Source organism: Rhinolophus sinicus, chromosome 8 (genome assembly GCF_057876585.1).
Source record: "Rhinolophus sinicus isolate RSI-liver-muscle chromosome 8, RSI-T2T, whole genome shotgun sequence".
Classification (NCBI taxonomy): Eukaryota; Metazoa; Chordata; class Mammalia; order Chiroptera; family Rhinolophidae; genus Rhinolophus; species Rhinolophus sinicus.
The window spans coordinates 37,607,574-37,625,070 of record NC_142508.1 but is presented as its reverse complement, the minus strand read 5'-3'; the positions used below and the strand labels follow the sequence as shown (position 1 = coordinate 37,625,070).

Genomic DNA, 17,497 nt, shown 5'->3' with positions numbered 1-17,497 from the left:
AATAGTATTGAAAGGATGGATGAAGGAATGAACGAAGGAACCAATGCCTTATGCTCTCTCACCGATACAAGCCTTTGCCCAAGCTATATCCTTGACCTGGAATGTTTTCCCCACATATCCCCATTCTCACACCACTCAGCACCTTGCTATTTCCTATTCTTGGCTTAGAAAACATTTCCACTGGGAAGTCTAATCAAACCCCTCAGTTTGAGGCTGGGGCCCCTCCCTGGAACGTCCATGGCTTCCTGAACAGCCCTCATGGTAATGCTTATTGCTTTGGTTCTAACGGGTTCACCTGTGTGAGTGTGTTAGCCCCTCTCACCCGCCCCCCACTGTCCAGCAGAGGGAGGCGTGGGCCGCGTATGGCAATGAACAAACACTGATAAACCAGAACCCGGGGCGCCATCCCCTGGACAGGAGCCAGTAGTGCCCAGGTAACGTACCAGCCGGCAGGCCATCTGGAACACTGACTGCATGGACATTTTATGCTTCGGGTGGTCATCCAGGGTGGACTGAAGGCTCCTCCCCAGCATGGGGAGCACCAAGAACCTGGAAGACATGAGTATCCCAGGAGGTAGGAGAGATGACTATGGGAGGGGGCGAAATACAGGCCACCAAGGACGGACTGTGGCTGGATGGCTACGAGGTCCTGGGCCTGGGCAAGATGAAGGGTTCTGATTGGTGGGGAATCAACCTGATGCCAAGCAATGGAAAGGAGGAAGCAACTAACTGGCCAATGGCTCCAGGGTCCAAGCCAGGCCCAGGCACATGACAGGGAGAGAGAGAAAGGGGCCAGCGACGTGGGAGGCAAGTGAGGCGACTCACCTATACCTGTCCTGGTGAACACCAAAACCGACGCAGGTGGGGATGGCCAGTAGGGGGCTTGCGTGCAGCCTCTTCCACTTGTTCACTGTGGGAAGCAGGAGCCGAGAGGTTAGAGCCCTCCTGGTCCCAGGCCCCCGGGGACAACAGCCTGTTCTCAGACCAGAAGCAGAGTGTGCCTAAGCCCAGACCAGACCGTGAGTCTCCTGGGCGGAGACACCACTTCTGTGGGTGGGTGACAATGAGGGTGGCAACAGGTAGGCCTGGTTGACCCCTGAATATCTCATCTCTGTCTGCAGGTGACAAGGGGTGAACATGGGAGAAAGAATATAGAAATCTAGAGTGAGTGGAAGGCATAAGAACAACAGAATAACTTCTGAATTCACACATACAGCTAATAGGATCAGGAAATGTCTAAACTGGTCATGATGTCACTTGATATCTACCCATCTTCCAGGATCTCAGTTGGATGGTACAGATCCAATGTTGTGTGATAAAGATTTAACAACTGACTGTTCAGGGGAAAAGAGCGCTGATGTGCAGTGTTTGCAAACTTCTGTGGTGTGAATACTTCCCACCATGGCCAAGTTCAAGCTACTGATGTATCACGGAACGCGGTGAAGAAGAGAGTGCAGCAGCATGCCATTACGTACTGCTTTTCACCATCCGGATACAGGGGAGGTAATAGCCTCAAGAATATAGATAATAGAAATGCAGGCAAATAATTAGGAAGCGATAAATTTCGAATATTTATTACCCACGTTCTTAATATAATTTGTTTGATAGCAAGTTAATGTAATTAATTTTAATAATAGCTATGTTTAACAACTGACTTGCAGTATTTCTGAAAATTTAATACTTGGCTCTCAAGAGCTGGTAAGAGCTGGCCTCAGCCCACATGTCATCTGCCCTTTGAGGCTCAAGGAGTGACCTGAGCAAATCTGGGCCTTTAATTTACTCCCCACCCTTCCCACACCGTCAGGGAGAAGCTAGCTGTTTTGAGCAGGCTGGTACCCGAGTCTCTCTCCCTTAACCACGTCCCTGCAGAATACCTTGCAAAGGTTTGGCAGCCCGCTGGAAGAAGTTCTGCTCATTGAACAAGCGCCCATCCTTGGCATCCTAGTGGGGGACGCAGGGAGAGAAGTCTGTCACACGGGAATCTCTTAGACAAGGGCTCCCAGGTCATCAGTGGCCACGTGTTACCCCAGGGCAATGCCAGCCATAACCCAGGTTCCCCATCAGATCCTGCACATCAGAACCAAATTCCCCAGGATGCTGCACGTATCAGAGACTTTGAGCTATCCCTCATTGCCCAGGTTCCTTTCCTTTTTTTGTGATAGGATCCACAAGTTTTCCCTAGACATGTGGCCTTCAGCTAAAAACTACATTTCTCACTCTCCCTTGCAGTGAGGAATGACCACATGACAAGTTCTGGCCAATGGGGATGTGAGCAGAAGAGATGTGGGCAACTTCCGGGTTATGTCCTTAAAAGGCTGGAGCAAGCTTTCCCCTTCCTTTTCTCCTATTCCTGTTGGCGGGAATAAAGATGTGATGGTGGGAGCTCAAGCAGCCATCTCAGCACATGAGATGAAGGTTATGGGCTGAGGATTTTGGTGCAATAAGAGAGAAAGAGGGGCCAGCCCAGTGGCTCAGGCGGTTAGAGCTCCATGCTCCTAACGCCGAAGGCTGCTGGTTCAATTCCCACATGGGCCAGTGGGCTCTCAACCACAAGGTTGCCAGTTCAATTCCTGGAGTCCCGCAAGGGATGGTGGGCAGCGCCCCCTGCAACTAAGATTGAACACAGCACCTTGAGCTGAGCTGCCGCTGAGCTCCCAAATGGCTCGGTTGGTTGGAGCGTGGGCTCTCAACCACAAGGTTGCCAGTTCGATTCCTCAAGTCCTGCAAGGGATGGTGGGCAGTGCCCCCTGCAACTAAGGTTGAACACGGCACCTTGAGCTGAGCTCCCAGATGGCTCAGTTGGTTGGAGCGCATCCTCTCAACCACAAGGTTGCCGGTTGGACTCCCGCAAGGGATAATGGGCTGTGCCCCCTGCAACTAGCAACGGCAACTGGACCTGGAGCTGGGCTGCGCCCTCCACAACTAAGACTGAAAGGACAACAACTTGAAGCTGAACGGCACCCTCCACAACTAAGATTGAAACGACAACAACTTGACCTGGAAAACTTGGAAAAAAGGCCTGGAAGTACACACTGTTCCCCAATAAAGTCCTGTTCCCCTTCCCCAATAAAATCTTGGGGGGAAAAAAAAAGAGAGAGAAAGAAAGTGGGCTCCTTGGTAATGAAACCATCATATCAGCCCCAGACCAATGTCCCAAACTTTCAAGTGAAAAAACAATAAAATATTATTTTTGCTTAGGCCACAGTTAATTTGGGGTCATTTATTTTTTCTAGCAGTAAAGCCAAATATTTTAAGTAAACACAACTAGTACAGCTGGGTTAAGAGCACAGGGTCAAAGAGAAGTAGGTTCAAATCCTAGCTCTGCCATTCATTCATTCTTTCTACAAAGCTATTTTGTGCCGAGTATTGTTCTGGGCGCTGGAGATACAGCAGTGAACAAAGCAACTTACATGCTGGGTGCCCCTCAGCAAGTGACAAGTCCCTATTTCCTCATCTGTTACATGGGAAACAAAACTACCCCACAGGCTTGTTAGTGAACCTCTCAGCTCAGGGTCAGTTAGAGAGCAGGCTCTCCACAAGTAGGTGCTGTTACTACTCATTTGTGAGCCTGGCTTCGCAGTCCTGGCTCTGAACCACTCACATAGCCTCCACCTAGGACCAGGGAGGCTCATAATCCCCAGCAGTCAGGGATGAGGTGAGGCCACCAACCGTGACGATGCCCTTTAATTAGGCACTTCCTCTGTGCTGAAGGACGCAACTCACCTGCCTGGTTGCCCTCACTTTCTCGGTTTACTTTTTCCCTTTGGCCCCCTTCATGTGCATGCTTCTGTGTTCTAAAGTTGGGCACAATTTCACTGACTCCTCAGCATAGGAACCTAGCAGTGATATATTACAGTAGGTGCTCAATAAATACATGCTATGAGTCAGGCAGGTAGTGGGCAAGTGGGCCACCGGACGTGGGTATTATTGGCTCCATCTCACAGATGAGGAATGTCCGCCCTGACAGGGGAGGCGCTTGCACAGATAGCACAGCCAGGAAGCATCAGAGCCAGGGCTTAGTGCGGACCTACCTGCAGCTTCTGAGGGACCCTGTGTGATGAAGAACCTGAGGCCCAGAGGGAGACATGCCCCACCCAAGGTCCCACTGCTCCTTGCAGGCCCAGGCCGTGTTCTCCCACCGTCCCAGCCCACAGAGGGGTTTGGAGGAAGATGGGTATTTGCCAAAGCCCCAGGCCCTCTCCTTAGTGCTTCCGCCCAACCCAGGGCCACTCACTAGTTTAAGTGAGAATCTTTGTTTCCGGGAACTTGCTGCGCAGGCAGAGACAGGCTCAGCTGTGGACAAACAAAATCAGCGAGTTTATAAATCTACAGGGGAAGTGAGAGTCATTATCCTCAAACTTTTCAGTAAATTCTTGGCTTTCAAGACCTGCTCCTATTCTCAAATAGGTTCCTTTTTTCTCCCTCTTTCTCTCTCTGTTAATATCCAGTTATGCAAAAAGAGTTATTAAACACAGAGACCTGAGACGCTCTCCTTGGAAAGGCCTCCTTGCAAGGCTAGCCCTTGGCTGGCATCTGTGAACCTGAATTTCAGGAGGGTTCCAGCATTCCTTAACCAGTAAGAGGGGCTCCCTGTGCCCAAACTGTTATGCTGAACACCTGCTTTCCTTCTCGGAGTCTGGAACATTGGTATGTTCCAAAGAGAGGGTGCCCACGTGACCAGCCCCAGTAAAAACCCTGGGTGTGGATCTCTAACAAGCATCCCATGTGTTGTCACACCTCCTTGAGCATCCTGCGTGACCCCATGGGGAGAGGACTCTGGAAGCGGCGCTGACGTCCCCCACCCTACGTGCCATGCACCTTTGCTGACTGCGCTGTGTCCTTTCGCTGTGATGTCATGGCGTGAGTACAGCTATGTGCTGAGGCCCTCCTAGTACATCACTAAGCCTGGGGGTGCTTCTGGGACCCCAACACCCCCTATCTGCATCTGTCTACATATATGGGTAAGCATCGTGTGACGGACGCAGGTCACTCTTCTAGAAGGACTGTTGTCTCCTAGCAACAAGACGGACTGCCCTGCCCGTCACAGGCAGCCTTCAGTTCCTAAGGCTCCCTCAGCTGCATGAGGGGTGGCCCATATCCAACATCCAATGGCTGATAGAGGGGGATATAAAGGCCTGGCCGTGGACCCAACATGGAATCATGCTGAAGGACACTTCTGCTCCAGAGCCCCCCCAGGGGGCAAGCTGAGGCTGCACTGAGGCCTCTGCGACAAGCCCCGCCCCCTTCCACGCCCCTCCCCGGGTACTGATCCCTGGGGCTCTTCCGCATACACACCCTGCATGCTTGTCTCACGCTGGCTCATCACAAACCTGCAACATCTCTGGCCCTGTGTTAAGTGTGGGCTTGACACACATCGTTGCCTTTAACGCTCACGACAGCCCTAGGAAGCAGGTCTACTACTATATTATTATTATCATTGCTGTTGCTGTCATTGTTGTTAGCTCCACCTCACAGACGAGATGAGAGAGCTGAAGCTTAGAGAGGCCACGTGACATGGAGGCTTCGTGCCAGGCTGAACTGGGTTCAAGCCCAGCAACGCCATCAACTGTGATTTTGTGCAAAGTGCTAAACCTCTCTGGGCCTCCACGGCCACATCTGCAAAACAGAAGTAATGAAGCCCATCCCTGAGGTTGGATGCAAGGATTTGGACGAGCTGGTAGGTATAATACCACCACCAGTTGCGTGCGGATCACAGCCAGCTTCATCACGTGCCACTCAATGAGCCTGCTCACAGCCCTAGGGCCCAGCACCACGCCTGGTACACGGGCAGCGCTCAATATGTGGCAGCTTTTAAAACAGCATCATTGAATATATGGTGCTGGAAGGAGAACTGACTCTGGGTGATGAACACACAATGGGATTTATAGATGATGTAATACAGAATTGTACACCTGAAATCTATGTAATTTTACTAACAATTGTCACCCCAATAAATTTAATAAAATAAAAACACACACACACACACAAAAACAGCATCACTAGAATGAGGACCCGCAGCCAGTAAGTGGCTGTGCTGCCTGGACTGGCGCCAGAGCCCATGAACTGAACCACCGCCGGCCAGCCCAGCAAGCTCTCTGCGTCATCCCTCCTTTTGTCTCTTCTTTCCCACCCTTCCTTAATCATCCTGCTTGGAGGATCCCTGGAGCTAGATCTCTGGCTAGTTATTAACGTCTCTGGGATTCATTTTCCTCATCTATAAAAGGGGGATAATGATAGTGCTGATGTCATAAGGCTAATTAAACGAGTTATGAAATACAGTTGGCCCGCTGTACTCGCAGGTTCTACCTCTGTGGATTCAAGCAAGCCAAGGTTGAAAACATTTGGGGAAAAGTTACGTTGTTGCTGACGTGTATTATGTAGTGAGGCCTACAATGGTTGCATCTGCACCCAACATGTACAGACATTTTTTTCCTGTCATTATTCCCTAAACAATACAGCATAACAACTATTTACATAGCATTTACATGGTATCAGGTATTATAAGTAACCTAGAGATAATTTAAAGTATAGGGGAGGATGTGCGTAGATCATCTGTGAATACTATGCCATTTTATTATATAGGGGACTTGAACATCGGAGGATTTGGGTAATGGAACAAATTCCCCGCGGATACTGAGGGATGACTTTATAAAGCAAACATACGTCTATGTAAAAATTTCTCCACAAATGTTCACAGCAGCATTATTCATCATAGCCAAAAGTGGAAACAACCCAAATGTCCACCAACTGATACAAGTATGAACCACATGTGATAGATACACGCCTGGAGTATTACTCAGCCATCAAACAGAATGAAGTACTGGCACGTGCTATGACATGGATGGACCTTGAAAGCACCACGCGACAAGGGAAAGAAGCCAGCCACAAAGGCCACTCCATTTATCTGAAACATCCAGACTGGGCAAACGCACAGAGACAGAAGTAGACTGGTGGTTGCCTGGGGATGGGAAGAGGGGAATGAGTGACTGTTAAAAGGTACGGCGTTTCCCTTTGGGGTGGTGGGAAGGTTCTAGAATTAGATCGTGGTGGTGCATAACATTGTGGACGTATGAAAACCCTCCGAATTATAGACTTCAAAATGGTGGATTTCATGTTATATGAATTTTATCTCAATTAAAAGATTACAGGGGAGGCCAGATGGCTTAGTTGGTTAGAGCTCTGAACAACAAGGCTGCTGGTTCGGTTCCCACGTGGGCCAGTGAGCTACACCCTCCACAACTAGATTGAAGACAATGAGCTGCTGCTGAGTCCCCGGTGGGGCGGCCAGATGGCTCAGGTGATAAGAGCGTGAGCTCCCAACAACAAGGTTGCTGGTTCAATTCCCACATGGGATGGTGGGCTGCTCCCCTGCAACTAAGATTGAAAACGGCAACTGGGCTTGGAGCTGCGCTGCGCCCTCCATAACTAGACTGAAAGACAATGACTTGGAGCTGATGGGCCCCAGGAAAGAAAAACATACTGTTCCCCAATAAAAATTTTAAAAAAATAAAGATTACAAAAAACCCCCACAAAACTACATAAAGCACTTAGAATAGGGCCTGGCCTTGAGTAAGCATTCACTAAATGTTATGTTGATTAATACTAATACTTCCAGCAGCTATTATTTTCCTTATTGTAATAAGGTATCTGACTCCGTTTTCATGTTTGACTACCAACAGCTTGTAAGCCTGGCTGGCCTTGCCTCTCCCTCCTGCCCCACATCTGTGCGAGTTGATAAGCAAGGCTGGGGCTCCTTTGGGGCCAGCGGGACAGTCAAACCAAGTGAGACCTCCAGCCCCACCCCTTAATGACAACAAAAACCCAGCCGCTTTTCCTTGCTTCCTCAGGATATTTCAGACCTGCTCTCCTCAGAGACAACTAAGCAAGCAATAAACCTTTCATACCCTCTTGATGTGTGTGATATCACCAATCCCAGTATTCAAACCAAACTGGGGGCGGGGGGCGCGGGGGAGGCAGGTTGTTCATCCTGTCTCTGCAGGTGAGAAAGAATTATCATCCTTATCTGGCCACACTGGGCCTGTGCCCCCCACATGACAACAGTAGGTAGAGCTGAAGGGTGCTGCCCAGTCCAGCACCCGTCCACCTGTGCGCAGACCGTACCTTCATAGAGAATGCCCTGGTCGTTCCTGGTCTGGAGGGATCCCAGCTTCCAGTGCTGCCCATTCTTGTCTGTCAGCACCGTCCCTGTGGGCAAAGCCTGGAGTAAGGTGGTCACCCGGCTCCGCTTCAGTGTCTGAGGGCTTACCCTGGTCGCCTGTGGACTGCTTTTGGGGGTTGGGGGTCTGCTCCGGGACCCTGTACAAGGATAGTCAGAATAAAGAGCTCAACAAATGCTTCCTGGGACCTTCCACGGGTCAGGTCCTTGTGTGATAAAGCTGGCGACCCAGACATGAGTCAGATATGGGCCCTTCCCTTAGGAGCCTCTAATTTGGTGGGGGGAGTCTGACTTGGACACAGCCGGTCAGAACTGAGTCTGAGACAGAGCAGTACAGAGGGATATGAGAAAGAAACTGACTGTGCCTAGAGAAGTCAGGGGAGACTTCCTGGAGGAGGGGATATTTGAGGTTGGTCTTGTTGGGTGAGCAGAAGTTTGCCGGAGGAAAAAAAGACACTATCGACATTCAACCAAAAACATCCTAAAACAGGACCTGGCCTTGTGCTGAGTATGAAAAGGGCCCAGAAATTTGTTAGACGAAGACCCTGCCATTGAGGGGCTCCCAAACTAGCAAAAGAATGGCGTGGCATGTTAAGGAGACAGACATGGACACAGGAAGAGATATATATTCTATTCCTCCCACCCACCATCCATTCAAGGCACAGAACGGCAAGAGGCAGAGGCCTGGAGGATAACAAGGGACAAAGATGAGACACTGAGGACAGTGACGTCAGATCCAAGGGCTCGGTGGGAAGGAAATGGACACACAGGCCTCAAGCCGCCCATGCTCACTGGCTGGCATGCAGCACACACCGATGAGTCTACCTGGTACCTGTCGACGAAGGACTCTCAGTCCAGCCTGTGAGGCAGAAAGGGACAAGGAGCCTGGAAGGCACACGTGCTCAAATGAGGGTGGCACTGGCACTGTGGGGGCCCAGACAAAGAGGACAAAGAGAGGCTGTGGAGGGAGATCTAGCCCAAAGTGCTCAGGAAAGGCTTCCTAGAGACCCGACCCTCTGAGTGTTGGAAAAGTGGCAGCACACTAGGCAAAGACGGAGGTGAACGCGCCCTGGGCCAAGGGGACAGACTTAGCAAAGACCAGAAGACCCTCAAAAGTATTTCAAAAAGTGAGATTTCTGTGCAGAAAGTTGTGGTGAGAGCTAAATCAGGAACCAAACCATATAGTCTCAGATACTGGACTGAAGAGGTCGGACTGGGGGGGTGATGAGAAGAGTAGGGCCGTGAGCAGGGCACAGTGTGGGGCAGCTCTGGCTGTGAAGAGATGGACAGGAAGGGGCGCCTGGAGGCTGAGAGGTGGGGGGATGAGGGTCTAGGCCGGTGTAAGTGATGCCTGAGCAGGGGACTGATGCCCCAAGCATTGTCAGATGACCTGCCTTTTCACCACCTATGGTCAGGTCAGATTGATCCTCTTACCTTTGGGTTTCTTACAGGGACTCGGGGTATCTTTAGACCCAGAAGCATCTGAGAAGAGGGATGACGGGGAAGAAGTGACACAGCTGGACCATTTCACTTTCTTCGGACTGCTTCCAGAACTGCTGCTCTCTCTCCTTGAGTCTAGAGAAAGGAAGATCAAATGTAGACTGGAGTTATAAAGGCCCTTTCCAGGAACAACTAAACCAGAAACCGGAGGTCATATTCAATCACTCTCTACCCTTCCCTTGACCCTCACAGCCAAGTCTTGCTTCTTCTATCACCTAAATATCCAAGCAAACTATTCCTTTGTTTTAGTTATTCTTTTTTCCAGGGACCTTAGCCTTTCTTTTATATCTTCTATCCCTTTGTCACTGTGTGTTCTCTTCTAGGTAATTTCTTCAGATCTATCTTCCAGTTCACTTTTTGCTCTTCAGCTGTGTCTAGTCCACAGTTTAAACCATCCAATGAGTTTCTGATTGCCATGATGCTTGGTTTTATCATCATAGGCGTTGCTTGGTTCCTTTTCAAATCTGCCAGGTCAATTCTAACTTTTGTTCCTTCATTGCATGTTTAATTTCTTCCTTTATTTCTTTAAACAAATTAAGGTGTTTAGTACGTAGTCTCATCTGTTAATTGCACTGGTCTCTGGTCAGCGCAAGTCCAACTCTGTAGTTTGCTGTTTCTCCTAACAATGGTTTATTTCTTGGTGTCTTTGTTGATTGACTGGGAGCTAACGTGCCCATGGGAATTCTTTAAGGTCTGTCTTTAAAGGGTGTTTCCCCAAAAGATTTGCATCAGTTGGGGAGGTGCACCCATACCTCATCACTTTAAACTAACTTTTCCATTTGGTTTTTTTGGGGCCACAGTTCAGTAAGAATGCTGGCCCCAAACTGGTGAGGATGTGAGTTCTTGGTTAGAAATTCACAGAGAAGACATTCTCCTTTTTCAACCACAACCAAAGCTGAGACAAATATTTGACTCCAGCAATTTTATCTGTGGAACAATTTTTTTGTTCTGGTTTACTCGGTGAGGAGTCCCAGATTTTAGAGAGGAGGTTTCCAATCTCACCTCCTATGATGATCAGGCCCTAAGCTTTGTCTCCTATATGCCATTAAAACCCAGGCTAAAGGCCACCAATGACCAACAAACAGCCCAGGACCAACACCATCTACAGCACTTGCTCAGCCCCGTGAGGCTGTGTTTCCTTATTGTTTCTTACTTCTATGGAATTCCCTTACTATTCTACCACTCGGCCGTATGTTTTAAAAAAAGGTATTCTTAACATTTTATCCAGCATTTTGTGATATGTTGGACCATAAGGGGCTTTTACCTATCATCTAGTCTGCCACACTGCTGAAAACAGAAGTCGTCTTTCATTTGACACTTGCTCAGCCAGCACGTTTGGGCCGTGTACTACTAGAATAGCCTAACTGCATTCCATGCCTTTAACCTGCCTTCCAAACATAGTGGCTAGATGGGTGTTTTCAAAATGCATATCATGCTGTGTCCCCCACTTGGTAGAAACCATTCCACTGCTCCCTGTTGCATCAGTGATTATTAGACTCCTTACCCATGATCTACAAGGCCCTGCGTGTCTGCCCCCAGTCAAGCTGTCCTTTTTTATTTCTCCAACATGCATGGCTCCTCCCATCTCACGGCCTTCTCCCATAGGATGCTCCAATGCCTAGAACTCTTGTTCCGACCCCCTCGCCTTGCCCCCACTTTTCACTTAGCTAACTTACCATCCCTAGGTCGCGGCTCAAACATTACCTACCTAGGGAGGCCTCCTTTTATGTCCCCAGAAACAAACCTCCCTTATGTGTTCTGTGGTCCATCCACTTCTCTTCTGCTATCAGACACTCTACTGATAATTGTTTGTTCAATATCAATTTCCCCTACTGGCCTCCAAAAACTCTGGGAGACTGGAAACCAGGTCCGTTTCATCTGTTACCACCTCCCTGGGGACAAACACATCACCTAAACACACAGTAGGTGGTCCTGTTTGTTGCCTGAGGACTGAGTGAATGAATAATGAACCAGCCCTAGGCTGGCATTAGGGAAGGCGGGGGTTAAGTACTCAGGCTAACACAAATAAGTGGGCATTTGCCCAGAATGGAGACATGACGTTGGAGATGGAGAAGCCATCTTGAAAATTTAAGGCAATAAGCATGGAAACAAAAAGCATACGCTGAGGATGGCTGAGCAGAAAGACGGGAGGACACCTTATGGTATCATGGGAACACCATTCCTATACTGCACTGTTCCTTCCAGACTTTCTGTTAGTGAGAAATATAAACCCATTCATTTGTTTAAAATCTTGAAGCAGCGTTTTCTGTTACTTGCAGTGAAACACAATCCCAAACGATGAAATGAATGTTGCTGAACTTTCTGCTATGTATGCCAGCTTCCTTCTGTGACCTTCAGAGAAGTAAATCCATTTTGATTTATCAGTGTAGGATCAATGCTTGGGCTTTCAATCGGCAAGGACCCATGGCTGATGTTTCATTCATACAGTCAGCCAATCAATAAGATTTCTCATCACCCAACCCTGTGCCCAGAACGGTCGTGGGTGCTGTGCAAACAGCAGGTTACAAACTACAATAAGTTTCTGTCCTTATGGAACCTAAAAATGAGCAACATAAATAAAATACTGTATTTAATACGGTTGATACTTAGAAGTACCAAAAGTCAGTATAAAGCAGGGGCAGAGGATAGGGAGTGTCATATGTAGGGATGATAGATTTTAATTAGAGATGTCAGGGAAGACCTTTCTGAGAAGGCAACAACTGAATAAAGACCTGAAGGAAAAGAGAGAGTGGATCATGCAGGTGAGGGAAGAATCACCCAGACGGAACAGCAAGCGCGATGGCTCAGAGGCCCAGGCGCGTCTGAGGTGTGGAGGAATGGGGGAGGCCAGGGTGACTGGAGCTGCGTAAGCAGCAGCAAGAGGATTAGGAGATGAGCTCTGGGAGACGATGGGGACCGGACCATGTCGGGCCTAACCTGGGAAGGTGGTGAGCAGAGGACTGACGGGGTCTGGCTTTAGTTTAACAAGATCTGTCGGGCTGCCATGTGAAGAAAATGACACGAAAGAGAGAAGCAGCGAGGAGACCAAGGGAAGAAGGATTCTGTAACACTATCAGTGACAGGAGAAGGTGGGATGGACCAGGATGGTGTCAGAGGAAGTGGTGTGACTTGGCACTGACTTTAAACGGAGAGCTGACAAGATTCGCTGGAGGCTGAAGCTGTGGGGTAGAGAGATAGAGGACTTAGGATGACTCCATGGTCTGGTCTGAGAAACTGGGTGAACAGAATTGCTGTTTAGTGTGATGGGGAAATCTATGGAAGGGGCAGGTGGGGGGGCAGTCACATCAGGAGCTCAGTTCTGAGCACAGGGAGACGCGTGTGAGACCTTCAGAAGGTGGCAAGCAGGCAGTATGATACATATGAATCTGGATTGCAGGGGAGGAGTTCAGGCTGGAGACAGAAATGAGTGAGTTGTCAACTTTAAAACCATGAGACCAGTAAGATGCCAAGAAACTGAGTAGAGAGAGAGTCTGCATCAATGCAGGGTCAGACAGGCTGCAAAGGTGTTTGTGCTCCCTTCCCAAATGCCTGCACACCTGCACCTCACCCTCCTCCAGGGAAAAGCTCAACGCTCTGGTCCTTACCTCGGAAAGATGATATCAGCGATCCGAGAAGGCTCTGGGGCTCCTCATGCTCCCCAGTAGGCAAATGCTTTCCGCAGTAGGGACAGAATTTGAATGCTGTTTGAATACTTTTCCCACAGTCTGGACAGGAGGTGATCATGCTAGAAAACAGCAGTGGCCAGAGAAGGGAGCAGGAAGCTGAAAGAGAAACTTAATTCACTGCCGATGAGTAGTTATCCAAGTTCCCCATACTGACAAGACTGCAAAGGGAGAAAAGTGATCACCCCTGGAATACACTCTCTGAGGAAGTGGCCCCTTTTAAAATGAGTTCCTGCCCACTGCCTCCAGCCTGTAGCCACCTGTCTCTCCCTAATGGCACAGGGCAGGTACAAAGCGGAACAAAGGTACCAGGCAGAAACTGCAGATCTCACAAAAGATACAAGAATGCCTTGAGGTCAGTGAAAATTATGCAGGAGCACTGCTCCAAGCACAGAAGCACTGAGAGTCTTCAACAGTATTTGTGATGTTCACTTCTTGAACATCAGGTGATGCTCACCAAATAGCCACATGCTCCCCTATACTTCCCAGGGTCCTTTGCAGTTAGATTGGGGCCACATGACTAGTTCTGGCCAATAGGGTGTCAGTGGAAGTCATCTCTTAGCTGAGGTAGGTAAGAGCCAGAGTACCTCCTCCTTCCTGCCCTCCCCTACAGGGATGGCCCTGGAAGCCATACCCCAGATGGCACAGCTACGAGATGAAGGGGGGCTGCCTGGTCCACACTGCAATTTCATGATTGACACATAAACTTATGTTGCACCAAGCCATCAAGATTCTAGGGTTTATTTGTTACTGCAACACAACCTATCCTGACCATGACTAAGTGAGACACCGGGTGTCCACTGCATTATCCTCTCAGCCTTGTGTATCTCTGGAATATTTCCTAACACTTTAAATATCAAAACAAAATAACACACATTGCCTATGACAAATGAAAACATGTCAGGTGTATTCGTTTGCTCGGGCTGTCATAACTGAATACCCCAGACTGGGTGGCTTAACAATATGAATTTATTTTCTCACAATTTTGGAGGCTAGCAGTCTGAGATCAAGGCATCAGCCAGTATGGTTTCTTCTGAGGTCTCTCTCCTTGGCTTGCAGATGGCTGCCTTCTCACTGTGTCCTCACATGGTCGTCGTTCTGTCTGTGTCCTAATCTTCTCTTCTCATCAGGACACAGTCATATTGGATTAGGGCCCTGTCTTAGTATGTTTGGGCTGCTATAATAAAATATCACAGATGGGGCCAGCCCAATGGCTCAGGTGGTTGGAGCGCTGTGCTCCTAACGCTGAGGCCGCCGGTTCGATTCCCACATAGGCCAGTAAGCTGCCCCTCTACAGCTAAGATTGTGAACAACAGCTCTCCCTGGAGCTGGACTGCCATGAACAGCCAGAGGTTGGCGTGAGCTGCCGCGGGCTGCTGTGTGCTGCAGCCGGTGGCTAGTGTGAGTGGCCGGCAGCCATCGTGAGCAGCTGGCAGCCCAGTGGGAGCTGCCCTGAGCTGCTGTGAGTGGCCGACCGACAACTGGCGACCGACTGCATCAGCTGGGGGAGCGCAAGGCTCCTAATACCAGCATGGGCCAGGGAGCTGTGTCCTACACAACTAGACTGAGAAACGACGGCTTGAACTGGAGTGTGGGGGGGAGGCGGGAGAAAGGGGGAGAAAAAAAAAATCACAGACTTGGTGGCTTAGAAACAACAGAAACTTAATTCTCACAGTCCTGGAGACTGGGAAGTCCAAGATCAACATGCAACCATGGTTGGGTTCTAGTGAAGGCCGTCTTCTGGGTTGCAGACCCACAACTTCTCGCTGTGTCCACACATAGTGGAAGCCGGTTGGCTCAGTTGGTTAGAGTGCAGTGGGGTCTCTTTTATAAGGGCATTAATCTCACTCATGAGGCTCCAACCGCAGTAGTACTTAATGACTTCCCAAAGGCCCCACCTCCAAAGTCCCCATCACATTGGGCATTGGGGGTTCAACATGAATTTTGGAGTGACCCAAATATTCAGACCATAGCTGGCCCACCCTAAGAACCCCATTTTAACTTAATTATTTCTTTAAAGGCCCTATCTCCAAATATAGTCACATTCTGAGGTCCTTGGCGTTAGGGTTTCCACACATACAAATTTTTATGGGACACAGTTCAGCCCGTAAGAGCAAAATTAAACTAGTTAATAAGAAGAGCAAATCAGTAAGAATGACAGTGCAATAGGCACTTCAAATGAATATATTTTGAACATAAAAAATATTACCTTATTTGTTCTTTATTCTAAGATTTAGTATGTAGTACCAATTATAAGCGGGACTATCAAAACAGAAGTCAAAATAAAATTGTGTCTGTGGCTTCATTTCGCCTTCAAGAGAAAGTTCTTCTCTTTTTACTTTTATTTTGACAAACACAAATTGTATATATTTAAAGTGTATGTGATGTTTTGATATATGTACACATTGTGAAATGATCGCCATAATCAAACTAATTAATATACCCATCACCTCCCATAGTTACCATTTTTTTGTGTGTGGTGAGAACATTTGAGATCTACTCTCTTAGCAATTTTCAAGTATACAATATATTCTTTACTACAGTTGCCATGCTATATATTAGGTCCAGAACTTATTCATCTCTTAACTGAAAATGTGTACCCTTTCATCAGCATCTCCCCCTTTCCTCCATAGCCTCTGGTAAGCACTATTCTACTCTCTATTACTATAAATTTGACTTTTTAAAATTACTTACTTTTAATTTTTTTTTATTGGGGAATATTGGGGAACAGTGTGTTTTTCCAGGACCCATAAGCTCCAAGTCAAGTCGTCATTTTCAATCTAGTTGTGGAGGGCACAGCTCACTGGCCCATGTAGGAATCGAACCAGTGATGTTGGTGTTATGAGCACTGCGCTCTAACCAACTGAGCCAACCGGCTGCCCAAAATTTGACTTTCTTTTTAGATTCTACATATAACTGAGATCATATGATATTTGTCTTTCTATGTCTGGCTTAGTCGAATCAAACGCTTTTCCTTTAGTCAGTGTAAAGGTTGGTCTCTGTAGCAACTGCAAAACTGTGGAGTCCTTAAAATCACAGGCTCTGGTCCCAAAATGCCTGGATTTAAATTCCAGACCTGCTATATGCTCGGCACCTTACTTAACCTCTCTCTGCCTCAGTTTGCCTGACAATGAAATGGTGCTTCTTACACTACCTATCTGACAGAGTGGTTGTTGAGGCCAAGTGCTGAGAACAGGGCCTGGCCCATGGAAAGCCTTTTATGTTAGTAGTTATTACCATATCATGCCCTGTATCCCATTTATTATATTCTATTTGTTAATATATCTATTTTTCCTTTTATTTTTCCATATTGTAAGTTCTGAGCCTCTCAGGCCCTTCCATTTCCTCCTGGTGCCGCCTTATGGAATTTTAGTGCCCACCCTTGAAAAACACAGGCTGTCCAAACAGCTAGTGAAAGAAATCTCAGCCAGAGAGAAAAGCGTTCCTCTTCCCCTTGGTCTGCAGAAGAGCAGAAACCACACTGTGGTGTAAAACTGTCCTTCTGTTATTTCCCACGAAGGCGTTGTATAAGACATCAGACTGCAAAGACTGCTGCCAGGTATCCCTCAGCCTCTAAGAAGTCTGTAATTCAGACTGGGTGTGTAACTTAACCATTTGTTGTCCTGGTTATAACAATGAAATGGATACCTTTGTCTTCTCAAAGGTATAAACACTGGTGAGTAGTTTTGTTAAGCTAGAGGAGTCACCATCACATCTTCCTTCTCCCTCAGGACATGACAAATCTGCAGCCCTTGTGTTGATGGAGACACAAGATCAAAATTGCCTGGAGGATGGCTACCCTGGAGAGTTGTTGAAGACTTTGTATTAATGAGAAATTTGTATTTGGGTTTAGTCACTAAAGTTTAGGGGTTGTTGTTACTGCAGCAGTCTGTCTGACAAATATACTGAGAATCTGCTAGATTACTTTGTAAACAAAAATCTGAAAATCCATGGCAGTTTTAAGTGGCGTCACTTTAAGTGGAATTTCCCCAGGTGCTAAGTGTCCTTGGATAAAGATGGCCTCCAGGGTGGGGCAAGGGCCTAAGCGAGTGACGATACAGTCCTCCTGGGACTGAACAGCAGCAACACAGAAGAGATGGAGCAGTAGCAGGCTGGTGATGGGGAATAGGGCTTAAGG

The 17,497-nt window shown here is 48.1% G+C and overlaps 1 protein-coding gene across 13 annotated transcripts in view; it reads right to left on the bottom strand.

The window, feature by feature from the left end:
* VRK3 (VRK serine/threonine kinase 3) overlaps window positions 1-17,497 on the bottom strand; it is a 35,778-nt gene that overhangs the window by 17,089 nt on the left and 1,192 nt on the right. For 8 of the 13 annotated variants that reach the window (XM_088800552.1, XM_074315554.2, XM_074315551.2 and 5 more), the window contains exons 3-9: window positions 13,282-13,458; window positions 9,611-9,751; window positions 8,122-8,316; window positions 4,235-4,293; window positions 1,875-1,941; window positions 826-910; window positions 444-549 (exon numbers count right to left, since the gene is read on the bottom strand). In XM_088800552.1, the coding sequence (XP_088656678.1) occupies window positions 444-549; window positions 826-910; window positions 1,875-1,941; window positions 4,235-4,293; window positions 8,122-8,316; window positions 9,611-9,751; window positions 13,282-13,420 (792 nt within the window). In that variant the 5' untranslated portion in view covers window positions 13,421-13,458. Of the gene's footprint in view, window positions 1-443; window positions 550-825; window positions 911-1,874; window positions 1,942-4,234; window positions 4,294-8,121; window positions 8,317-9,610; window positions 9,752-13,281; window positions 13,471-17,497 lie in introns of all 13 variants that reach the window. The other 5 variants (XM_019741536.3, XM_019741534.3, XM_019741538.3 and 2 more) reach the window with 3 other exon arrangements.